A 19,753-nucleotide genomic window follows, 5' to 3' on the forward strand; every position below is an offset into this window, starting at 1 on the left:
TAGTAGAAACACACAACACACAGTAGAAATACACAGTAGAAACACACAGCACACAGTCAAAATACACAGTGGAAATACTAAGCACACAGTAGAAAAAACAGCACACAATTGAAATACACAGAGGAAATACACTGTTTCTGCTGTGTACTTCTACTGTGTGCTGTGTTTTTCTACAGTGTATTTCTACTGTGTATGTCTACTCTGTAATTCAACTGTGTATTTCAAACACAGCACACAGTAGAAGTACACAGCAGAAATACACAGTAGAAATACACAGCACACAGTCGAAATACACAGTTCAAATACACAGTTGAAACGCACAGCACACAGTTGAAATACACAGTAGAAATACACAGTAGAAATAAACAGCACACAGTAGAAACACACGGTACAAATACACAGTAGAAATACAAAGTAGCAATACACATCACACAGTAGAAATACACAGTAGAAATAAACAGCACACAGTAGAAACACACAGTACAAATCACACAGTAGAAATACACAGCACTTTGATTGCCTGATAACCTGCACCTGGATACCTGCTTGATTTTGTAACAGGCACTGGCAACCACCAATTGGGTTTCTGAGAATGGTACGAGGTACCTATGGTGTGGTTAGACGGGTGGGACCAACCACCTGGGTGATGATGAAGAGACTGGCACAGGACAGCAGAAAAAGAGGGAAAAGAAGGCAGAGGTGTGGAGAGAGCACAGAGGAGCTGTGGAGAGACACAGAGACCTGCAGAGTGAGGACGGTGGTATACTAGGCTGGTGGCGAGGTCACCTTTTCTCTGCTACACTGGACTGCAGGTTTTAAGGGATGCTGGGATTTTAATATTTTTGGGGATCCTTTTAACTGAATTGGATTTTAACATATTTGGGACTCTTTTAATCTGGATTTTAATATAGCCGCTTTAATATAACATACTTTTAAATGTATGCATTCAAACAATTGTAAAATAAATTTAAAATTAAACTGTTTTTACCTTGAACTTTGGCTCTTTGGTCTCCTCAGTATTGCTCTCCACCTGATTAAAAAAACAGAGCCCACCTTTCCCCCTTACATTAGGCCTATTTAAATATACTGACATGTATGTTAAAAGTATTTTAAAAAAGGTTTGAAATTAAATTTCAGTTCCTCTTTTCACAACAAGGTGGCAGCACCACTCTGTAACTCTGTAACTGGAAGTAAAAAGGGGAAAGTTGGTAACGAGGGCCACCACTTCCAGGAGAGATGGACAATGCTGACTATATCGCTCAGTACTGATTTTTTTGAGAGGAGGAACAGTCAGATGGCTGTGGGGATGAATGATCTGCGGTAGCACTCCTTCTTACCCCTAGATTCCACCAGATACGTGTCCGGTCCGGCTCCGCTCCGTCACGGCTCCGCCACGGCAGCAGAGCTGATAAGTTTCACTCTAGTCTGTGTTAACTCCCACTGGCTCCGCTGTGTTGCGTATCTGCTCCGGCAGTCTGGACCCTTCCGGAGCAGATATGAAGGACTTCTATTTCTGCTGGATGCTGGAGCACAACGCAGCAATTCAGCACAGAGCAGACACGAAGTCACACACTGAAACAACAACATAACATCAGGTGGAATTTTAACATATTTGAGACTAAAATAAATAAACTGTTTTTACCTTGAACTTTGGCTCTTTGGTCGTCTCAGTATTGCTCTCCACCCGATAAAAAAAGAACCCACCTTTCCCCCTTACATTAAACGGAATGGAACAAATGGAATGTAACTAAATACATTTGTTTAAGTACTGTACAATTTTAAGGTACTTGTACTTATTTTACTCACTACATGTATTTCATAACTGAAGTTGCTAGTTACATCGTAAATTGCAGGGTTCAGAGAAAAAGGCTGAATAATTAGTGGACCCATAGTATACTGTACAGTGTATACATACATGTAAATATATGTATACTGTACTTTGCCTTGTACAATACCTTTAATTTTACTCAAGTGTGACTTTGGGGTACCTTTTACAACACTGTGTATTTTATCATCACACAAACCAATGTTAAATTGGCCTTCGAGGCAGGTGAACTGTAAATCAAGACTTTCTGCTACTGTGACTGCAAGTGGCATTTAAGGTTCAAGGTGAATTTACTAGTCATTTTACAAACCCGGTTGCAAAACTAATTAAATTTAAGCTCCTTAATGCTGAATAGGATAATCTATACAAAAAAACAAAACAATTTTATGGAGTAGAGAAGGGAGGTTAATTGAAGAGTCTCACAGCCTGAGGAAAGAAGCTGCTCTGTAGTCTGGTGGTAGGGCAGCAGATACTTCTGTATCTATTGTCAGAGGGCAGCAGGGTGAACAGACTGTGGCTGGGCGCGTGTTGTCCTTTAGTCTCCTTTGGACTCTGTGCAGACATCTCACTTCACTGATGTCACTGATGCTCTGTAGATGGTACCAGTGATGTTCTGGATGGTATTAATCACCCGCTGTAGAGCCTTCCTGTCCTGGGCCGTGATGAACCATGCCAGTTTGTGATGTTTCCAGTCAGGATGCTTTTTATTGCTCCTCTGTAAAAGTTGAAAAGAATTTACCAGGGTGGAGATGTGTGATTACGATGATAGGTCCTCAGTGATGGTTCAACTGTTCACCTGCTTCACCTCAACTCTACTGATGTAGACAGGGACGTGTCTTTGGCTCCTTTTTTCTAAAATTAACATTCAGCTCTTGGTTTTGCTGATGCTGAGCAGTAGATTGTTCTCTGTTCACCACTCTTGAGTTCTCTTGATTAATGTTAGTGTAGTCATTGGTGGCACAAATCGTGACCTAAGCCTCCATCAAGCTACTGGTCATACCAGACCCACTCAGGCTTTAATGACACAACCCCTAAGTGTATTGAATTGAGCAAGAGTGTTATTTTTATTGATCAATAATTCAGCTTTCTTATCTGTAAGAAGAGGAATATGAATGGTTAATGGAACTGCGTTTATATGGCACGTTTCTGGTCTGCACATTTATACAGTGATGGCAGAGGCTGCTGTGCAAGGTGCCAACCTGTTCATCAGTGGCAATAGGGGGCTCACATTCCTGTGCTCATCCACTCACTCACTGATGGAACAGCCGTCAGGAGCAGTTTGGGGTTCAGTATCTTGCCCAAGGACACTTCTCCGACATGGTGCCAGAGCCAAGGAACATCAATCTTCTGATTAGTGGACGAGCTGCTCTACCTCACACCTCACCACAGCCACCCTAATGTTTCATTTCTTCCTCCAAAAGTTACATAGTCAGGCTTTGAGAAAATGATTTTTTGGCTCAGAAGGTAGAACATTATTGCTTCAGTCCTGCTGAAGTGTCCAGTGTTATCAGACAGATACAGAAACCTGTTAATCTACTCAGAGTTTAGGAGTAAATTAAAAGACCTTGGCATTGAAATGAAAGGTAAAAAGACCAAAATAAATATGAAGCGTGATAAAAGTTGTGATTCAAGCTAATTTGCAGTGGCTGGTATTTATTTTTATGTCTCTACAGTGTGCTATTGAAAAGGTTATTAAATAAATACCAGGATATGTAGAAACTAGACACATGACATAAAAAAGAGAGAACCACAGAGCCAAACTTTTGTTTTTTCTTCCTCCTTTAATTCAGTAGAATCAAATTAGTAGCATAAGCATACAGAAATAAATATTTTTGTCAAGTTGTGTTACCAGTCTGTACAAGTAACAGAGTTCAGAACATGACTGATCATAGAAAAAAACATCACTTTATAAAGAACAAGACAAAGAACTCACAGTGGATTAAATAGCAAGGTTAACTAGCTTATACTTAGTGGAGTTGGGAGGCATTTTGTCTTTTTTTTGTTGAGTTAATTCAAAATGACACAGTTCACAGTGCTTACGGTCGGACAAAAATGTATTTTTCCATATGTGAAAATTAAATCAGACATGTAGAAAATGTAAAAAAACAACAACAAAAAATGGTTCAAATGTCAGTATTAAAATAAAAAAAAAAAATCATTTAAAATGTAGTGTAAGTATATGTCTTACTGGTATATATTTTGCTTATGATTGCCCCGTGCAGACCTTATGATGGCGATAGTGACATATATGTAGTCAAAGTTGCAGCATCACACCATCATTCACCAGATTTCCTCTTTTGCAGGCTCTGGAATATTGTTGCCACGGTTACAGGTTAGATGTCTCTCCTGGGAAAGCTTTGCCATCCAGGTAGCTGATGAGTCATTTGAGTCATGTTTCCGGCTATACGATGAGTCTACAGTACGTTCAATATTTCCATCTGTTTTAACTCTGTCCCACTGTGTTTTGGTGCTGGGCAGGTGTACAGTGTACAGTCAGTTAATCAGAGCTGGAAATGAAGCCGGAGTGAGTTCAGATTGGTGGTGACAAAGCATCAGGCCAGAAGTCATTTTTAATGGAGGCTGGTGATTTGCCATTTTCTGCAACTTTATACCCCACTCCTGCTCGTTTTGGAGGCAAATATTGTACTCGGGGCCAAAGGGCCATCATCCTCATAGAGCTGTGGGGTGATCTGTAACATAAGATAATACATCAAAAATGTAAAGTGATATTTTTGTATTGTGCTGTATATATTAGTACAACAACAGGAGAGAATCTAGTTTAGTACCTTAATTTTGGGTTTCTTCCCCTCCAAGTTCCATGAGATTTCGTAAGAGTCAATAGCAAATGCTTGACTTGTGTTTTCATTATTGAATTTTGTCACAAGCATCCTGATATATGCATTAATGACCTTGTGAGCCTTGGAGCTCACAGGAAGGGCAGGAAGGAGGCAACAGCGCGGGATGAAGGTGGTGACAGTTTTATTTACCAGCCAGCAGACAAGGGTGGCTCACAATCATACACAAAACGCAAAGGAACAGCCGTCGCGGCTGAGGGTAACGCCCGCCTGCCGTCTGCTGTCGTCGGTGCGGTGCTCGGTCCTCTCCCAGGACCCAGCCTACTGCAAGAGACCAGAACCAGGTTACAAGCGTGCTTATATAGGTGATTGATTACCTGATTCTGTCCAGCTGTCTGAGCACCGGCTGAGCCACTCCTCCCTCTCCTCCAGCAGCCGGCGCCTCAACCACACCCCACTGCCACATACCCCCACCGCCCGACTTAGGCCGGGATCCCGCCGGCCGCAAGCCCACTCCCCCCCCCCTCCGCCAAGCGGGAGAGGAAGTCAGCCACAACCATGCGGTTACCCGGCCTATGGATCACTTTGAACCTGAAAGGCTGTAATGCTAGATACCAGCGAGTGATCCGCGCGTTGGCATCTTTCATGCGGTGGAGCCACTGGAGCGGGGCATGGTCCGACCAGAGGGTGAATGGGCGCCCCAGGAGGTAGTAGCGGAGGGCACCGACCGCCCACCGTATGGCGAGGCACTCCTTTTCCACCGTACTGTAGTTCACCTCCCGCTGAGCCAGCTTCCGGCTAATGTACAGTACGGGGCGGTCGACCCCCTCCACCTCCTGGGACAAAACGGCCCCCAGCCCACTGTTCGAGGCATCGGTCTGCAGGATGAAAGGGAGAGAAAAGTTAGGAGTGTACAAGAGTGGCTCCCCACAGAGGGCTTGTTTTACCCTCTCAAACGCCAGCTGGCACGGCTCCGTCCACTGGACCGGATCTGAGGCACCCTTTCGGGTCAGGTCGGTTAGGGGGCTGGTCAGCTCGGAGAAGGCCGGAATAAACCTCCTATAGTAACCGGCCAGCCCCAGAAACCTCCTCACCTCTTTTTTCGTCCTGGGTATTGGGCAGGCCGCAACCGCAGCGGTCTTTTGCACCTGTGGCCGCACCTGCCCGCCGCCCAGGTGGTACCCCAAATACCGTACCTCCCTCCGTCCCACCGCACACTTCTTCGGATTGGCCGTGAGCCCCGCCCGCCTCAGAGACTCGAGCACTGCCCCCACCTGCTGCATATGCTGCTCCCAGGTCTCACTATGAATGATCACATCATCCAAGTAGGCCGCAGCATATGCAGAGTGAGGCCGCAGCACCCGGTCCATGAGGCGCTGGAAAGTGGCTGGGGCCCCGAACAATCCGAATGGAAGCGTGACGAACTGGTACAAACCGTACGGAGTGGAGAAGGCCGTTTTTTCCTTGGACTCTAGCGACAAGGGAATCTGCCAGTAGCCCTTGGTCAAATCCAGCGTCGTATAAAAGCGAGCCGTGCCCAGCCGATCCAGGAGTTCGTCGACCCGGGGCATTGGATAGGCATCGAATTTGGACACCTCGTTGACCCTGCGATAGTCCACACAGAACCGTACTGACCCATCGGACTTGCGAACCAGCACGATGGGGCAACACCAGTCACTGTTGGACTCTTCTATTACTCCCATCTCCAACATGGCCTGAAGCTCCGCCTGAACAATTTTCCTCTTGTGTTCTGGCAGCCGATAGGGTCGTGACCGGACCGTCACACCCCGGGGTGTTTCTATGTGGTGGTGTATGAGGCGGGTGCGTCCTGGCAGGGGAGAGAACACATCAGCAAAACGCTGCTGCAACGAGGCCACATCTGCTCTCTGGCTCGGCGAGAGATGGTCATCAAAGGGGACCGGCACCGGCTGGCTTGAAGTAGCCAGCTCCGGTCCCAACTCATCCCTCTCGATCACCGTGGTTGCCAGAGAAACAGGCGTCACCTCCCTCCAGGCTTTAAGGAGGTTGAGGTGGTAAATTTGTGTGGCCCCACCCCTGTCAGAACGCACCACCTCATAGTCAACATCCCCCACTCGCCGTGTGACCACAAAGGGCCCTTGCCACTTGGCGAGTAATTTGGAGCTAGAGGAGGGGAGCAATACAAGCACTTTATCTCCCGGTGCAAACTGTCTGAGTTTAGCCCCTCTGTTGTACAGCCGTTGTTGACGCTCCTGGGCCTGGAGCAAATGCTCACGTGACAACTTACCCAGTGTATGGAGCTTTGCTCGCAGGTCCAGGACGTGCTGTACCTCGTTTTTGCTGGTGCTTGGACCCGTCTCCCAGCTTTCCTTTACCAGGTCCAAGACACCCCGGGGTTTTCTGCCGAACAGGAGTTCAAAGGGGGAAAACCCCGTGGAGGCCTGGGGAACCTCCCGCACTGCAAACAACAGAGGGTCTAACCATTTATCCCAATTACGACTATCCTCGTGCACGAACTTACGAATCATGTTCTTTAGTGTCTTGTTGAACCGCTCCACCAGGCCGTCGGTCTGGGGGTGGTATACACTAGTCCGGATTGAATGGACGCCCAATAACTCGTACAGTTCGCGTAGTGTCCGTGACATAAACGACGTGCCCTGATCAGTCAGGATCTCTTTCGGGATCCCGACTCGGGAGATTACCTGAAACAGTGCCTGTGCCACACTCCTTGCGGAGATGGTGCGCAGGGGCACTGCCTCGGGATAGCGCGTTGCATAGTCCACTAGGACTAACACAAAGCGATATCCCCGTGCGCTCCGGTCTAATGGCCCGACAAGGTCCATGGCAATTCTATCAAACGGGACCTCAATTAGTGGTAAGGGGCGCAGCGGCGCTTTTGGGGTGGCCGGCGGGTTGACCAGCTGACATTCGCGGCAGGACGCACACCACCGACTTACGTCCGCCCGAATGCCCGGCCAGTAAAATCGGGCCATGACCCGGCTCAGTGTTTTATCATAGCCGAGGTGACCTGCCATGGGGTTGTGATGAGCCGCCTGGAAAATTGTTTCCCGACGGCTTTGGGGCACCAACAACTGGGTGAGCTCTTCTCCGGTCCGAGCGTCACGTGTCGCTCTGTATAATCTGTCCCTAATGACAACAAAATAGGGGTGAGTGGGTGCTGTGCCAGGGTGAACCTGGCAGCCATCAATTCTCATCACTTGGTCAAAGGCGTGACGGAGGGTCTCATCCCGAGACTGCTCGAGTGGAAAATCTTCCATGGAGGTGATCTGGGGGCCCCCCGGAGCCAGCTGGGCTGGCTCCGGTGGCCCCGCGCCCCCCCCGGCAGCGTCAGGACGGGGCACCCCCGCCTCACCACTGAGCACAGCACACCACTCACATTTCCCTGCCATACGTGACTGCACCCTCATAGTTTCCCCCGCTAAGCTAGCGAACCCCGGCCAATTCGTGCCCAAGATTAGAGGGTGCAGGAGGCGAGTGCTAACTCCAGCCCTGACCTTATGCTTCTTCCCTCTAAAATAAATTTCCAGAGTCACCACCGGATAATCGTGAATATCCCCATGCACACACCTCACCTTCACCCACGATGCCTCTAGCAACGCCCCTGGTCGAACCAAGCGCTGGTGGATCATGGTCTGTTCACAACCAGAGTCCAGCAGAGCTTGGTGTGTACCCCCCTGTATACATACCGGTATACGATACGTCCCTTCCGGACCGGGGGAGGGGGCCGGCGGTCCCGCAACCCGAACCACTTGCCCCACCTCCATGAGCGGGCACTCCGCCCGGAGATGGCCGGGCTGCCCGCACCGCCAGCACCCCTGCCCAGGCATCTGAGGAGCCCCCCGGGGCGCCGGTCGCTCAGACACGTAGGCCGGGCCCTGCGGAGCAGGAGAGAGAGAGCGATTAGTGTCCCGGAGCGGTGCATGCTCCGGGGGAGAGTGTGGGTATGTGTGTGTGTGGGTGGGTGGCGCCGCTGCCCCCGGGAATCTCCGCCTCGGGGCCGGGGTGGGACGGCCCGCCGGGATCGTCGCGGGTCTCGCCTCCTCCTTCATGCTCCGCCGGGGCAGGGAGAGGTGGTCCTCCGCGAGGACGATCGCGGCCGCGATGTCGGGGGGTCGGTGGCACTGGACCCAGTTGGAGGTGGAGGAGGGCAGCCCGGCGACGAACTGCTCCAGTGCCACCTGGCCGACGATGTCCTCTGCGGAGTTCGTCGCCGGCTGGAGCCAGCGCGTCGCGGAGTCGAGGAGCCGCTGCGCGTAGGCAAAGGGGCGGCCGGCCTCCTCAAAAGAGAGCCCCCTGAACCGCCGCCGGTGTCCCTCGGGTGTGCTGCCCAGACGGTCCAGGATGGCTCTCTTCAGCAGCGCGAAGTTTACACGGGAGGCCGCCGGCAGGCTGTGCGCGGCCAGCTGCGCTACCCCGGTGAGCAGCGGAAGAAGCCGGACCGCCCACTCCCCCTCCGGCCACCCACACGCCTCCGCCGTGCCCTCGAAGATGTCCAGATATGCCTCCGGATCATCTTCGGCGGTCATCCGTTGGAGGGCAAACGGCGGAGGCCGGCCCCGGCCGGGCTCCGCAGCCGGTTCCGGAGCGCTCAGGGTGGCCGGGCGCTGCAGCAGCTCCCGCAGGAGAGCACGATCGTCCCGCTGGGCCGCCGCGATATCCACCAGGGCCTGGGACTGCTGCTGCTGGAGCGCGGTCGTGCTCTCCTGCATCGTCGCCAGGTGCTGGAGAGCCAGCGACAGCGGCGTCTGTGCGTCCATGGTCCGGTCCCTGTTCGGGCGCCAGATGTGAGCCTTGGAGCTCACAGGAAGGGCAGGAAGGAGGCAACAGCGCGGGATGAAGGTGGTGACAGTTTTATTTACCAGCCAGCAGACAAGGGTGGCTCACAATCATACACAAAACGCAAAGGAACAGCCGTCGCGGCTGAGGGTAACGCCCGCCTGCCGTCTGCTGTCGTCGGTGCGGTGCTCGGTCCTCTCCCAGGACCCAGCCTACTGCAAGAGACCAGAACCAGGTTACAAGCGTGCTTATATAGGTGATTGATTACCTGATTCTGTCCAGCTGTCTGAGCACCGGCTGAGCCACTCCTCCCTCTCCTCCAGCAGCCGGCGCCTCAACCACACCCCACTGCCACAGACCTGTAATTTAAAAAATAAAGGTTAAAACCACTTTTTAGAGGGCAAAATATAAAAAAGAAGAGGAGGTGTGTATGTCTACCTGAAAGTATTTACAATAGGGAAACAATTGTAAAGGAAAAGAGTGTTAACAACTCACCCAGGGGCGCAACTACCTACTTTCTGAGGGGTATGCAGACATATTATAGGCGCCCCCCCCACCACCACCACCACCCCCCCTTTTTTCTATTTTCTTCAATGTTTCACACACTTTTATTTTTCATATTGCAGCAGGTGATCAGCAATAACAAAAAATAATGTAATAACATGTAGCAGTGGGTCTGTATTGCAAATATGACATTATGGCATCTAAACAACAGTTTTTATATGTTTCAGTGTTACCACTACATTGTTACATGGCGTGCCCTTGCACTCGCCCATTTATCAAGAATGGCATCAAATGAAATAGACCGTGCCACACTGTTTTCAATTGAGATCACTGCTAATTGGGTCAGGCGATCATTGCTCATATTCGAACGAAGGTATGTTTTGATAAGCTTCAGCTTACTCTTTTGAAAGGTAACACTCTGAAGTTTTTCCCCAAACTGAAATAATCACTGTAAGTGCTACTACCATTGAGTAATCTAAGTAGGAACACACTGAAGTAGAATGTTTTTATTCTCGCCTGAATTTTTTTTTTGCAATCAGATGCCTGCTCCTCCTCCTCCTCCTCCTCCTCCTTCCCATCATTATTCATACCTTTCATACATTTCCAAATGTTTTTAAATTAACTCAATAATATCTCATAAGAAACAAATCTCTATCTGTCACTAAATGAAATCATATTCCTGGCATCTAAATACTAAGTAACGTTTTGAAAGAATAAAGAACGTGTTTCAGTATCAGATCCTTCCTCCTCTCCTGTCTCCGTGCTGCTGTCCTCCTGCTGTGAGCCTGCACGTTAGAGGGAGGGGCTGCTTGTGTCAGTCAGCAGCGGTATACGAGAGTTTGCAAGGTATTAGATTTGTGACAAACTATAGGATTAACGATTAGATGACACACAGACAGCTTTCTTTTTAGCTTGTTTAACGTTAGCTGCTCTGCCCCGTGCTGCGACTGTGAATGCGGACAGACGGAGCAGATTAAAAGATCGTGCTCTACATGTTCACGTTAATGCATGTTGAACAGGTGTACTGATAAAGTTTTGGTAAAGGTTTTATTACACTTTACTAAATAGGAGCATTGACAGGAGCATCACTACAAACATGTTCCTTTATTTTTCTTGACATGATCTGTAATCAGTACACAGTTGCAACAAGACAACAGTAACCTGTCGTTTTACTAGTAGTAGCTTTAGCTAACCTGAATATTTACAAGCCTCCTCTTGATACACTGACATAACTTACCCACTGTCTTTCAACCACTTAGAAAAACTTTTTTTCATTCCCTCAAAATCTTTATCCTTCTCCCTCTTTCTGTTTTGTGCCCCCGAGAGCTTTCTCTTCTGCCTCTCCATCTCTGCCCCCCGTCTGTCATGTAAACAACACGATTCAAAACGGAAAAAAACCCAAAAAAACCGCGCTCCAGCGCGTGCTCGAGGGGGCGCGCACTGGAACGGCTATAGTGTGTTGTCTGTGGGAGGGGGCGTGAGGAGGGGAGGTGAGGGAGCGGAGGGGCGCCTAATGACATGCCTCTCTGTTACTGATCATATCATTGATTTACACATGCACAAACGGCTGTTAAATACAGAAAATGCCGACTCAAATTTTTTTTCCCCCCATCGCTTTGGCGCCCCCTCTAGTGCGGCGCCCCTATGCGCCGCATATAGTGCATACCCACTTTTTGCGCCACTGAACTCACCTCACTTTCAAACTCCCTTTGTGGAGCGGTGTTAGAGATGTCTTGGTAAAACAGCTTATAAGGGCCAACTTTTGACAGGAGGACATACACATTCTTGCCCTCCCATGCATCTTTCACATCTGGAAAAGCACATTTTAAAGTTGTATGAAATTCTGTAAGGGCATATTTGATTGATCTTCAAAATACATCTGAACGAATCAAATATGGGTTATATCAACGGGTATGTTGACCTGATGAGTCAATCAGTCAATCTATCTATCTATCAATCTATCCATCCATCCATCCATCCATCCATCATCCAACCAACCAACCAACCAACCCCCCCCCCACACACACACTTCCGCAGCCTTTTCTGCCCCACACATCACCTCAATGGGAGTGCCCTTTTTTAGGTCATCATTTTAGGTTTTCATTTCTTCGTGATTGAACATTGGGTAGTAGAGTCTAAGTTTTTGCATTCCCCCTGCTGTTATTATTTTTAATTGACTGCCCTCACTAACTCAGGAATGTAAATTTACTGTACTTGCATCTGGTGCCCTTTACTGTCACTCCTGCCCAGCCCTATTTTTTTTATTATCTTACAACAGCAGCAGCAGCAGCAGCAGCAGCAACAACACTCATGTCATGATTGTTTATTGAAAGACAAGTTGTAGCCTATGACAGAATGACAGACATAACTACTTCTTAATAGGGCGTATCTGTGCAGTTCTCTTTCCATTGTCCACTGCTGTATATCCGATACTTTAAGACTTTGACTCAAGTACTATTAGTATGAGTATGAGTCAGACTATAGTTTGTAACTAAAGTCGGCCTGTAAAGACGGACTAGTGAGTAGATGAGTCTCTGTGTTCGCTGTGATGACGTTTAATGTCCCCGACAAGCTCTGTAGTCTCATTTAGACACTTGTTAACAACCACATTTTTCTAATGAATTACTTGCACTTTTATATATTTGTTGCTGGAAAATTACTTCTCATTCTTAATAATATCAGATACTTTAAGACTTTGACTCAAGTACTATTAGCATGGTGGACTTTCAGCTTTACCAGAGTAATATTTTAACATGATCGCTTTACTTTTACTCAATTATGACTTTTTGAGTATCTTTTACAATGCTGTATCTAAAACTGTTTTACAGCTGGCCAGTTAACTCTCTATAACCATTGATCCATTTTACAAAACACTTTTTTCACCTCTCTCACACATCGATTGAATATATCATCATCAAGCTCTATCTTACCTTCAGTCACAGTGATGACAGCCAGCATCAGCACAAACACGGCCAGAGCGAGACGAGGAGCAGCCATCCTGAAGTCTTTGTGTGTAGCAGTAGGTCAAAGTTTAAGTTGAGCTGTATCAGTCTGTTCTCTCTGCTGTGTGAACTTGTTCTCCATCTGCAGACACATTTATACGGTTCGGGAGCCGCTTGGAAAACCCAGATGTCCGACGTGTAAAATGACCTATGGTAATTTTACCAGGCTCGGGGATTTCATGTGGGCTATTTGCGTGTTTGTTTGTCCCTTTCAGTTCCACTCATTCACTGACAGTGATCAGCTATCGAGATGAGGAAGTACAATCTTACAATCCAAACGTGGTTTCCTCTAAACTTCACTTTGCTCGTGTGCTTGTGATCAAAACCTCTGTACTTTCAGTTATGTCTGTGTCACCTCCTACACGTCACAGCTACTGTCTCATGAAGTATTTTTTGCCGACCCTTTTTGAATATAGGTTATTATTATTATTTTCCTTTTCTTATCCTTTCCTTGTCCTTACATGTGGGTGGGGGCAACATGCCATGATGGAGCATAATGTCTGTGAATATACAGGGGAACAGTAATAGTCATATTAGAGTTATTTCCTGGAATATAAATGGGACACAGAATCCCACTAAGTTGAAAAAGTGTCTGCTCTACCTGAAATCAAGACAGGCAGACGTGGTGCTTCTACAAGAGACTGAAGAACTTGGAGGCAATGAAACTCAAAAAGGGCTGGGTGGGCCATGTCTACCATAGCTCATTTGATAGTAAGAAAAGAGGTGTTGCTATACTTGTGCATAAGAAATTGAAGTTTGTTTTGCTAAAGGAACACAAGGATGAAGAAGGGAGGGTTGTCTGTATTGAATCAGTAATTAATGGAAAGAAAATTAACCTGTGCAATATCTCTGCCCCTAATGAGGAGGATCCTGATTTTTTTCACAAAATAAATAGGCTTCTGGGGGCACTTGAAGATGGATATACAATACTTGGAGGGGACTTTAATCAGACTCCACTAAAGTCCACCAAAATAAATATGAAGCATGATAAAAGTTGTGATTCAAGCTAATTTGCAGTGGCTGGTATTTATTTTTATGTCTCTACAGTGTGATATTGAAAAGGTTATTAAATAAATACCAGGATATGTAGAAACTATACACATGACATAAAAAAGAGAGAACCACAGAGCCAAACTTTTGTTTTTTTTCTTCCTTTAATTCAATAGAATCAAATTAGTAGCATAAGCATACAGAAATAAATATTTTTGTCAAGTTGTGTTACCAGTCTGTACAAGTAACAGAGTTCAGAACATGACTGATAATAGAAAAAAACATCACTTTATAAAGAACAAGACAAAGAACTCACAGTGGATTAAATAGCAAGGTTAACTAGCTTATACTCTACTGAAGACTGAAGAAGTGGAGTTGGGAGGCATTTTGTCTTTTTTTTTGTTGAGTTAATTCAAAATGACACAGTTCACAGTGCTTACGGTCGGACAAAAATGTATTTTTCCATATGTGAAAATTAAATCAGACATGTAGAAAATGTAAAAAAAAACAAAACAAAAAATGGTGTAAATGTCAGTATTAAAGGAATGATAACTTTTTTTAAAAAAAAATCATTAAAAATATAGTGTAAGTATATGTCTTACTGGTATATATTTTGCTTATGATTGCCCCGTGCAGACCTTATGATGGCGATAGTGACATATATGTAGTCAAAGTTGCAGCATCACACCATCATTCACCAGATTTCCTCTTTTGCAGGCTCTGGAATATTGTTGCCACGGTTACAGGTTAGATGTCTCTCCTGGGACAGCTTTGCCATCCAGGTAGCTGATGAGGTCCTTCACCCAAGTGGCAGAGGGTCTGGCGCACAGCTGACGACCTGCCACTGTCTTGAACCTGAGCACACATAAACAAGACACTCAGTGCATTCATGTATACAGATATGTTATGCTATAGCTCTCTAAGCTCTAAGTGTACTTACAAGATGGCAGGGATAGGGCAGCGCTGGCTGGTCTTGTGGTAGCTCACCACTCTGCTTTTGTGCACCGGCTTCTCATTGAAACTTTGGCAGCATTTCTTTGGTCCAGCACCACGCATGCCTGCAAACAAACATGGACGAATGAACAACCTACAACAAACACACAGACTTATAGACGCCATCTCCTTGTTCCCTTTTTTTAATTTCCTGCGGACCTGCATGAGGCGAGGTCTGATATTGTTCCATTGTGAAATGGAAACAAGCTCTCACTCTGCTGTTGAGATTGAAGGACTGGTTCAATTAAAGAAAGTAAGCTGTTCAACATTTTAAATATTTTATTGATTGGAACAATGTTAACGCTTGATGCAGGATCTATCAGTGTTTATAAATATTCAAAGATGCATTAATTATTTTTTTTATAATGTTGTGATGGCTGATTTGTTGGCAAACGGTTGGATATTTACACACCCAGTTAACAAGGAGCAACACTGGCATTCATTTGAGTCAGGTTTACGGCTATACAATGAGTCTACGTTCAATATTTCCATCTGTTTTAACTCTGTCCCACTGTGTTTTGGTGCTGGGCAGGTGTACAGTGTACAGTCAGTTTATCAGAGCTGGAAATGAAGCCAGAGTGAGTTCAGATTGGTGGTGACAAGGCATCCGGCCACAAGTCATTTTTAATGGAGGCTGGTGATTTGCCATTTTCTGCAACTTTATACTCCACTCCTGCTCGTTTTGGAGGCAAATATTGTACTCCACCACATTTATTTGACAACTTTAGTTTCTAGTGACTTTGCAGATAGCGTGCCATATCAGGGCCAAAGGGCCATCATTAATAAATGGTTATAGTTAATAAAACTTTGGTTAATAGTTATTTGACTGTTAACAAAAAATGAAATACTTTAAAAAACATTTATTAAGCAATTGTTTATTGTAAAGTTCAGACTGATGTTTCTAATACTTTGTAAATGGTTAATAAATACTGTGTAGTTCATCTATACACATTTTCTGGATGGTCATTTTAAAATTGCAACTGATCTTTATAAACCTTTACAACTGCTGAATAATTGGTTTATAAAGCATTTCATTGTTTGTTGACAGTCAAATAACTATTAACCAAAGTTTGTTAACTATAAATCAAGCATTTATTAATGATGGCTACAGAGTGATGTAGGGATGTATGGATAATTGTGTAGGTTAAGTTAGCATCACCCTGGTTGGATATTGGATTATCGCTGAAAATAAGCTCTGTGGTAAACACAAGTTTATGATACTTAGACATTTTGTTTAGCGAGGTAATCTTCACAGATGAACACCACTGTTTTGATTTTCAAAGCCTAAATTAAATCACTAGCAGTAAAAAGCTATGTTAGGCTATCAACAGACTATGCTACGGTCTTAACTTAAACGTCACCACGGCTAAGTGTCTTACGACATAATTACTAATAACGTTTTCTATAAATTGAATCTAATCTACTAATCTAAAAGTTGTTGAGTCAGACTATAGTTTGTAACTAAAGTCGGCCTGTAAAGACGGACTAGTGAGTAGATGAGTCTCTGTGCTCGCTGTGATGACATTGTCCCAATGTCCCCGACAAGCTCTGTAGTCTCATTTAGACACTTGTTAACAACCACATTTTTCTAATAAATTACTTACACTTTTATACATTTGTTGCTGGAAAATTGCTTCTCATTCTTAATAATATCCGATACTTTAAGACTTTGTCTCAAGTACTCTTAGCATGGTGGACTTTCAGCTTTACCAGAGTAATATTTTAACACGATCTCTTTACTTTTATTCAATTATGACTTTTTGAGTATCTTTTACAATGCTGTATCTAAAACTGTTGGTAACACTTTATAATAACGGCCATTAGTAAGTCCTTTATTAGACATTAGTTAATGATGAACAAAACATTAATAAACCTTTGTAAATGATTAGTTAATACTAAATTAACATATCACAACTATGCTGTTAGTCATCTGCAAATGACTTGTTAACCATTGAATATTCATGAACAAATCATTAGTAAATGATTACTTAATGATTTGTTGATATATTATGAATGACTTGTGAGTGATTATAAGAAATTATTATTAATGAATGCTGTTAACATATCACAAATATGTTGCAAGTCATCTACAACTGATTAGTTAATTATGAAATATTCATGAAATAATCATTAGTAAATGTTTACCTAATGATTTGTTATGTAATGAAAGAGGCCTGTTCTTCATCTTTTATAACTCATGTAAATGACTTACAGATGATTCAGTAATACATTTATACAAGTGCTTTTGCATCCCCCTAAAAGGACTTACTAATGATCGTTATTATAATATTATTGAATATTCCATGGTTAACAAGTCATTTGCAGATGGCTTACAACATAGTTGTGATATGTTAATTTAGTATTAACTTATCATTTGCAAAAGTTTATTAATGTTTTGTTCATGATTAACTAATGTCTTATAAAGGACTTACCAATGATCGTTATTATAAAGTGTTACCAAACTGTTTTACAGCTGGCCGGTTAACTCTCTATAACCATTGATCCATTTTACAAAACACTTTTTTCACCTCTCTCACACATCGATTGAATATATCATCATCAAGCTCTATCTTACCTTCAGTCACAGTGATGACAGCCAGCATCAGCACAAACACGGCCAGAGCGAGACGAGGAGCAGCCATCCTGAAGTCTTTGTGTGTAGCAGTAGGTCAAAGTTTAAGTTGAGCTGTATCAGTCTGTTCTCTCTGCTGTGTGAACTTGTTCTCCATCGGCAGACACATTTATACAGTTCAGGAGATGCGTGGAAAATCCAGACGTCCGACGTGTAAAATGACGTGTCATTTCTGACCTATGGGGGATTTTATGTGGGCTATTTGTGTGTTTTTTTCGTTCCTCTCAGTTCCACTTAGTCACTGACAGTGATCAGCTATCGAAATGAGGAAGTACAATCTCACAATCCTTTAAGCTCGTGTGCTTGTGATCAAAACCTCTGTACTTTCAGATGTGTCTGTGTCACCTCCTACACGTCACAGCTACTGTCTCATGAAGTATTTTTTGCCGACCCTTTTTTAATGTTAAATTCACCATTGTGAGTGAAGTAGCATTCTGCAGTAACTGAGTGCAAACCTGTGTGGTTGACCATAAATACCCTTACGAAAAGAAATATACTTGCCAGTGCTGCTTAATGTCCGGGGACTACGGATGGAAATTAGCATCTTTACTAAATCCGGTGTATTTACGTTGCATTTCATATGTAATGTTCATCAATATGCATTGTCCCGTCTAAATAAAAAAATAAATAAATTAAAAAAAAGTATACTTCAAGTTTATTTTATCAAGTAAACTTAAGTAAAGTTCAAGTATATTTCCCAAGTATACTTTATCTAGTAAGTATACTAATCAATGTACTAATAGTATACTTATAAGTGTACTATTTCAACTCAAATCACAATCAGAGGATGGAGCAGGGCTGGGGGTCCTCACAGAGGATGGAGCAGGCCTATGGATCATGCTATTTGCGCTGCCTCGGGGCTGGTCTGTTGCCTCCTCCAGCAGGCCAAACCCCAGAGCTGGCGAATGTCCTCAGTCTCACCATCCACCTCCCCTACTCCCATTGCTTTGTGGCTCTTTGGTTTAGTGCTCATCTGAAGACAACATGGAAATAATAACAGTGGTTACAACTATGAATCACAGCATAAACATAGTGTGCTGAACAAGTGTGTAGGTCCTGTGAAATTCCAGTCTCTGTGCAATTACCACATTTACAGGCTATATATTTTTATTAATGCTACACAGCATTTTATCTTTATATTACAAAGATGTGGTCACTTGTCCTGTGCAATTATCCAACCGTGATCATATCTATCAGTGAGGTGCATATCATGTATACATTTATTTATTTTGATTTTATTTATCAATTAATCAATCAATCTTTTCCTTTACTTTTGACTCTTGAGCTGCAAGTTACTGGTGTAGGATCAATGGAGGTCACGTTAACTTGTCGTTTTTGCATTCAGATACTGTACTGACATGACTATACTGTACTGTATCTGCAGACATGAACAGCGTTCATACGTAAGCTTCAGGTTGGCTGATAAGGTCCGTTATTTCATGGAAGTAGTTTAAATTAAAATAATAAACTAAGCAGCTAGACGACCGGTTAACATGTACAGTAGGCTAAATCAGTAGACTGTACAAGTGTACTAAGCAAAACAACTGAACACTGAACGTGAACAGGTAAACATGTGTTACAGTAACCTTTCCTGTTCGGCTCACAGACTGTAGTGGGAGAGCGCAGGGGAGTACGTTTTCCTCCTGGGCTGAAGCCGGTTAGCTTCAGGGCTAACACCCTTCACTTCACTTTGCTGCCAGACAGCAGGTGGTAAAACAATAGGAGAGACGTTACGTGGTCTGGAGAAGCTTGTGCGTTTATTTGGCCACATACTGAACTGTACATGCACGGCTAACCTCTTCCTCTGCTCTGCTAATGTCTGCTCCAACCTCACCTGCCGCTCGCTTTACTACACACACACTACGCACACACGCACACTGCGTCTCTTCATCATGTAATATTATTACACTGTGCTACTGAAGCACATACACACAGGCGTAACGCTGCCGCTACCAAGAGCAGTAATAATAGGTTAACTTACAGTTACAGTAGCTGTGAGACTGACGTTAGCTAACGTTAACGTTGGTTATCTGGCTAGCTACGATGACTGAAGTTGCTTAATCACGTCATGACTCGCCAACGAAATCATAAAATTAGCCGGTGTGACAAATGGAAGTATAATATGTATGACCATTCGATCAGAAAATAAAAACACTGAATGTACTTACTGTTAATCAGAAGTCGGCTTGCGCTTACTTTGCTTCGTGATGGAGACGTTAGCGAGTCAATGTCATTC

At 44.6% G+C, this 19,753-nt stretch overlaps 1 protein-coding gene across 1 annotated transcript; it reads right to left on the bottom strand.

Moving 5' to 3' along the window:
* Positions 1–14,043: 14,043 nt before the first annotated feature.
* LOC311263830 (monocyte chemotactic protein 1B-like) lies at positions 14,044–19,753 on the bottom strand. Its single transcript, XM_084364158.1, has 4 exons — positions 19,686–19,753; positions 17,461–18,490; positions 14,833–14,950; positions 14,044–14,747 (listed from the first exon to the last, which is right to left on the bottom strand). Exons 2-4 carry the CDS (start codon positions 17,525–17,527, stop codon positions 14,633–14,635), a joined length of 300 nt encoding a protein of 99 aa, XP_084220284.1. The 5' UTR covers positions 17,528–18,490; positions 19,686–19,753; the 3' UTR covers positions 14,044–14,632.

Source organism: Pagrus pagrus, assembly GCF_965226575.1.
Source record: "Pagrus pagrus genome assembly, chromosome: 10".
Classification (NCBI taxonomy): Eukaryota; Metazoa; Chordata; class Actinopteri; order Spariformes; family Sparidae; genus Pagrus; species Pagrus pagrus.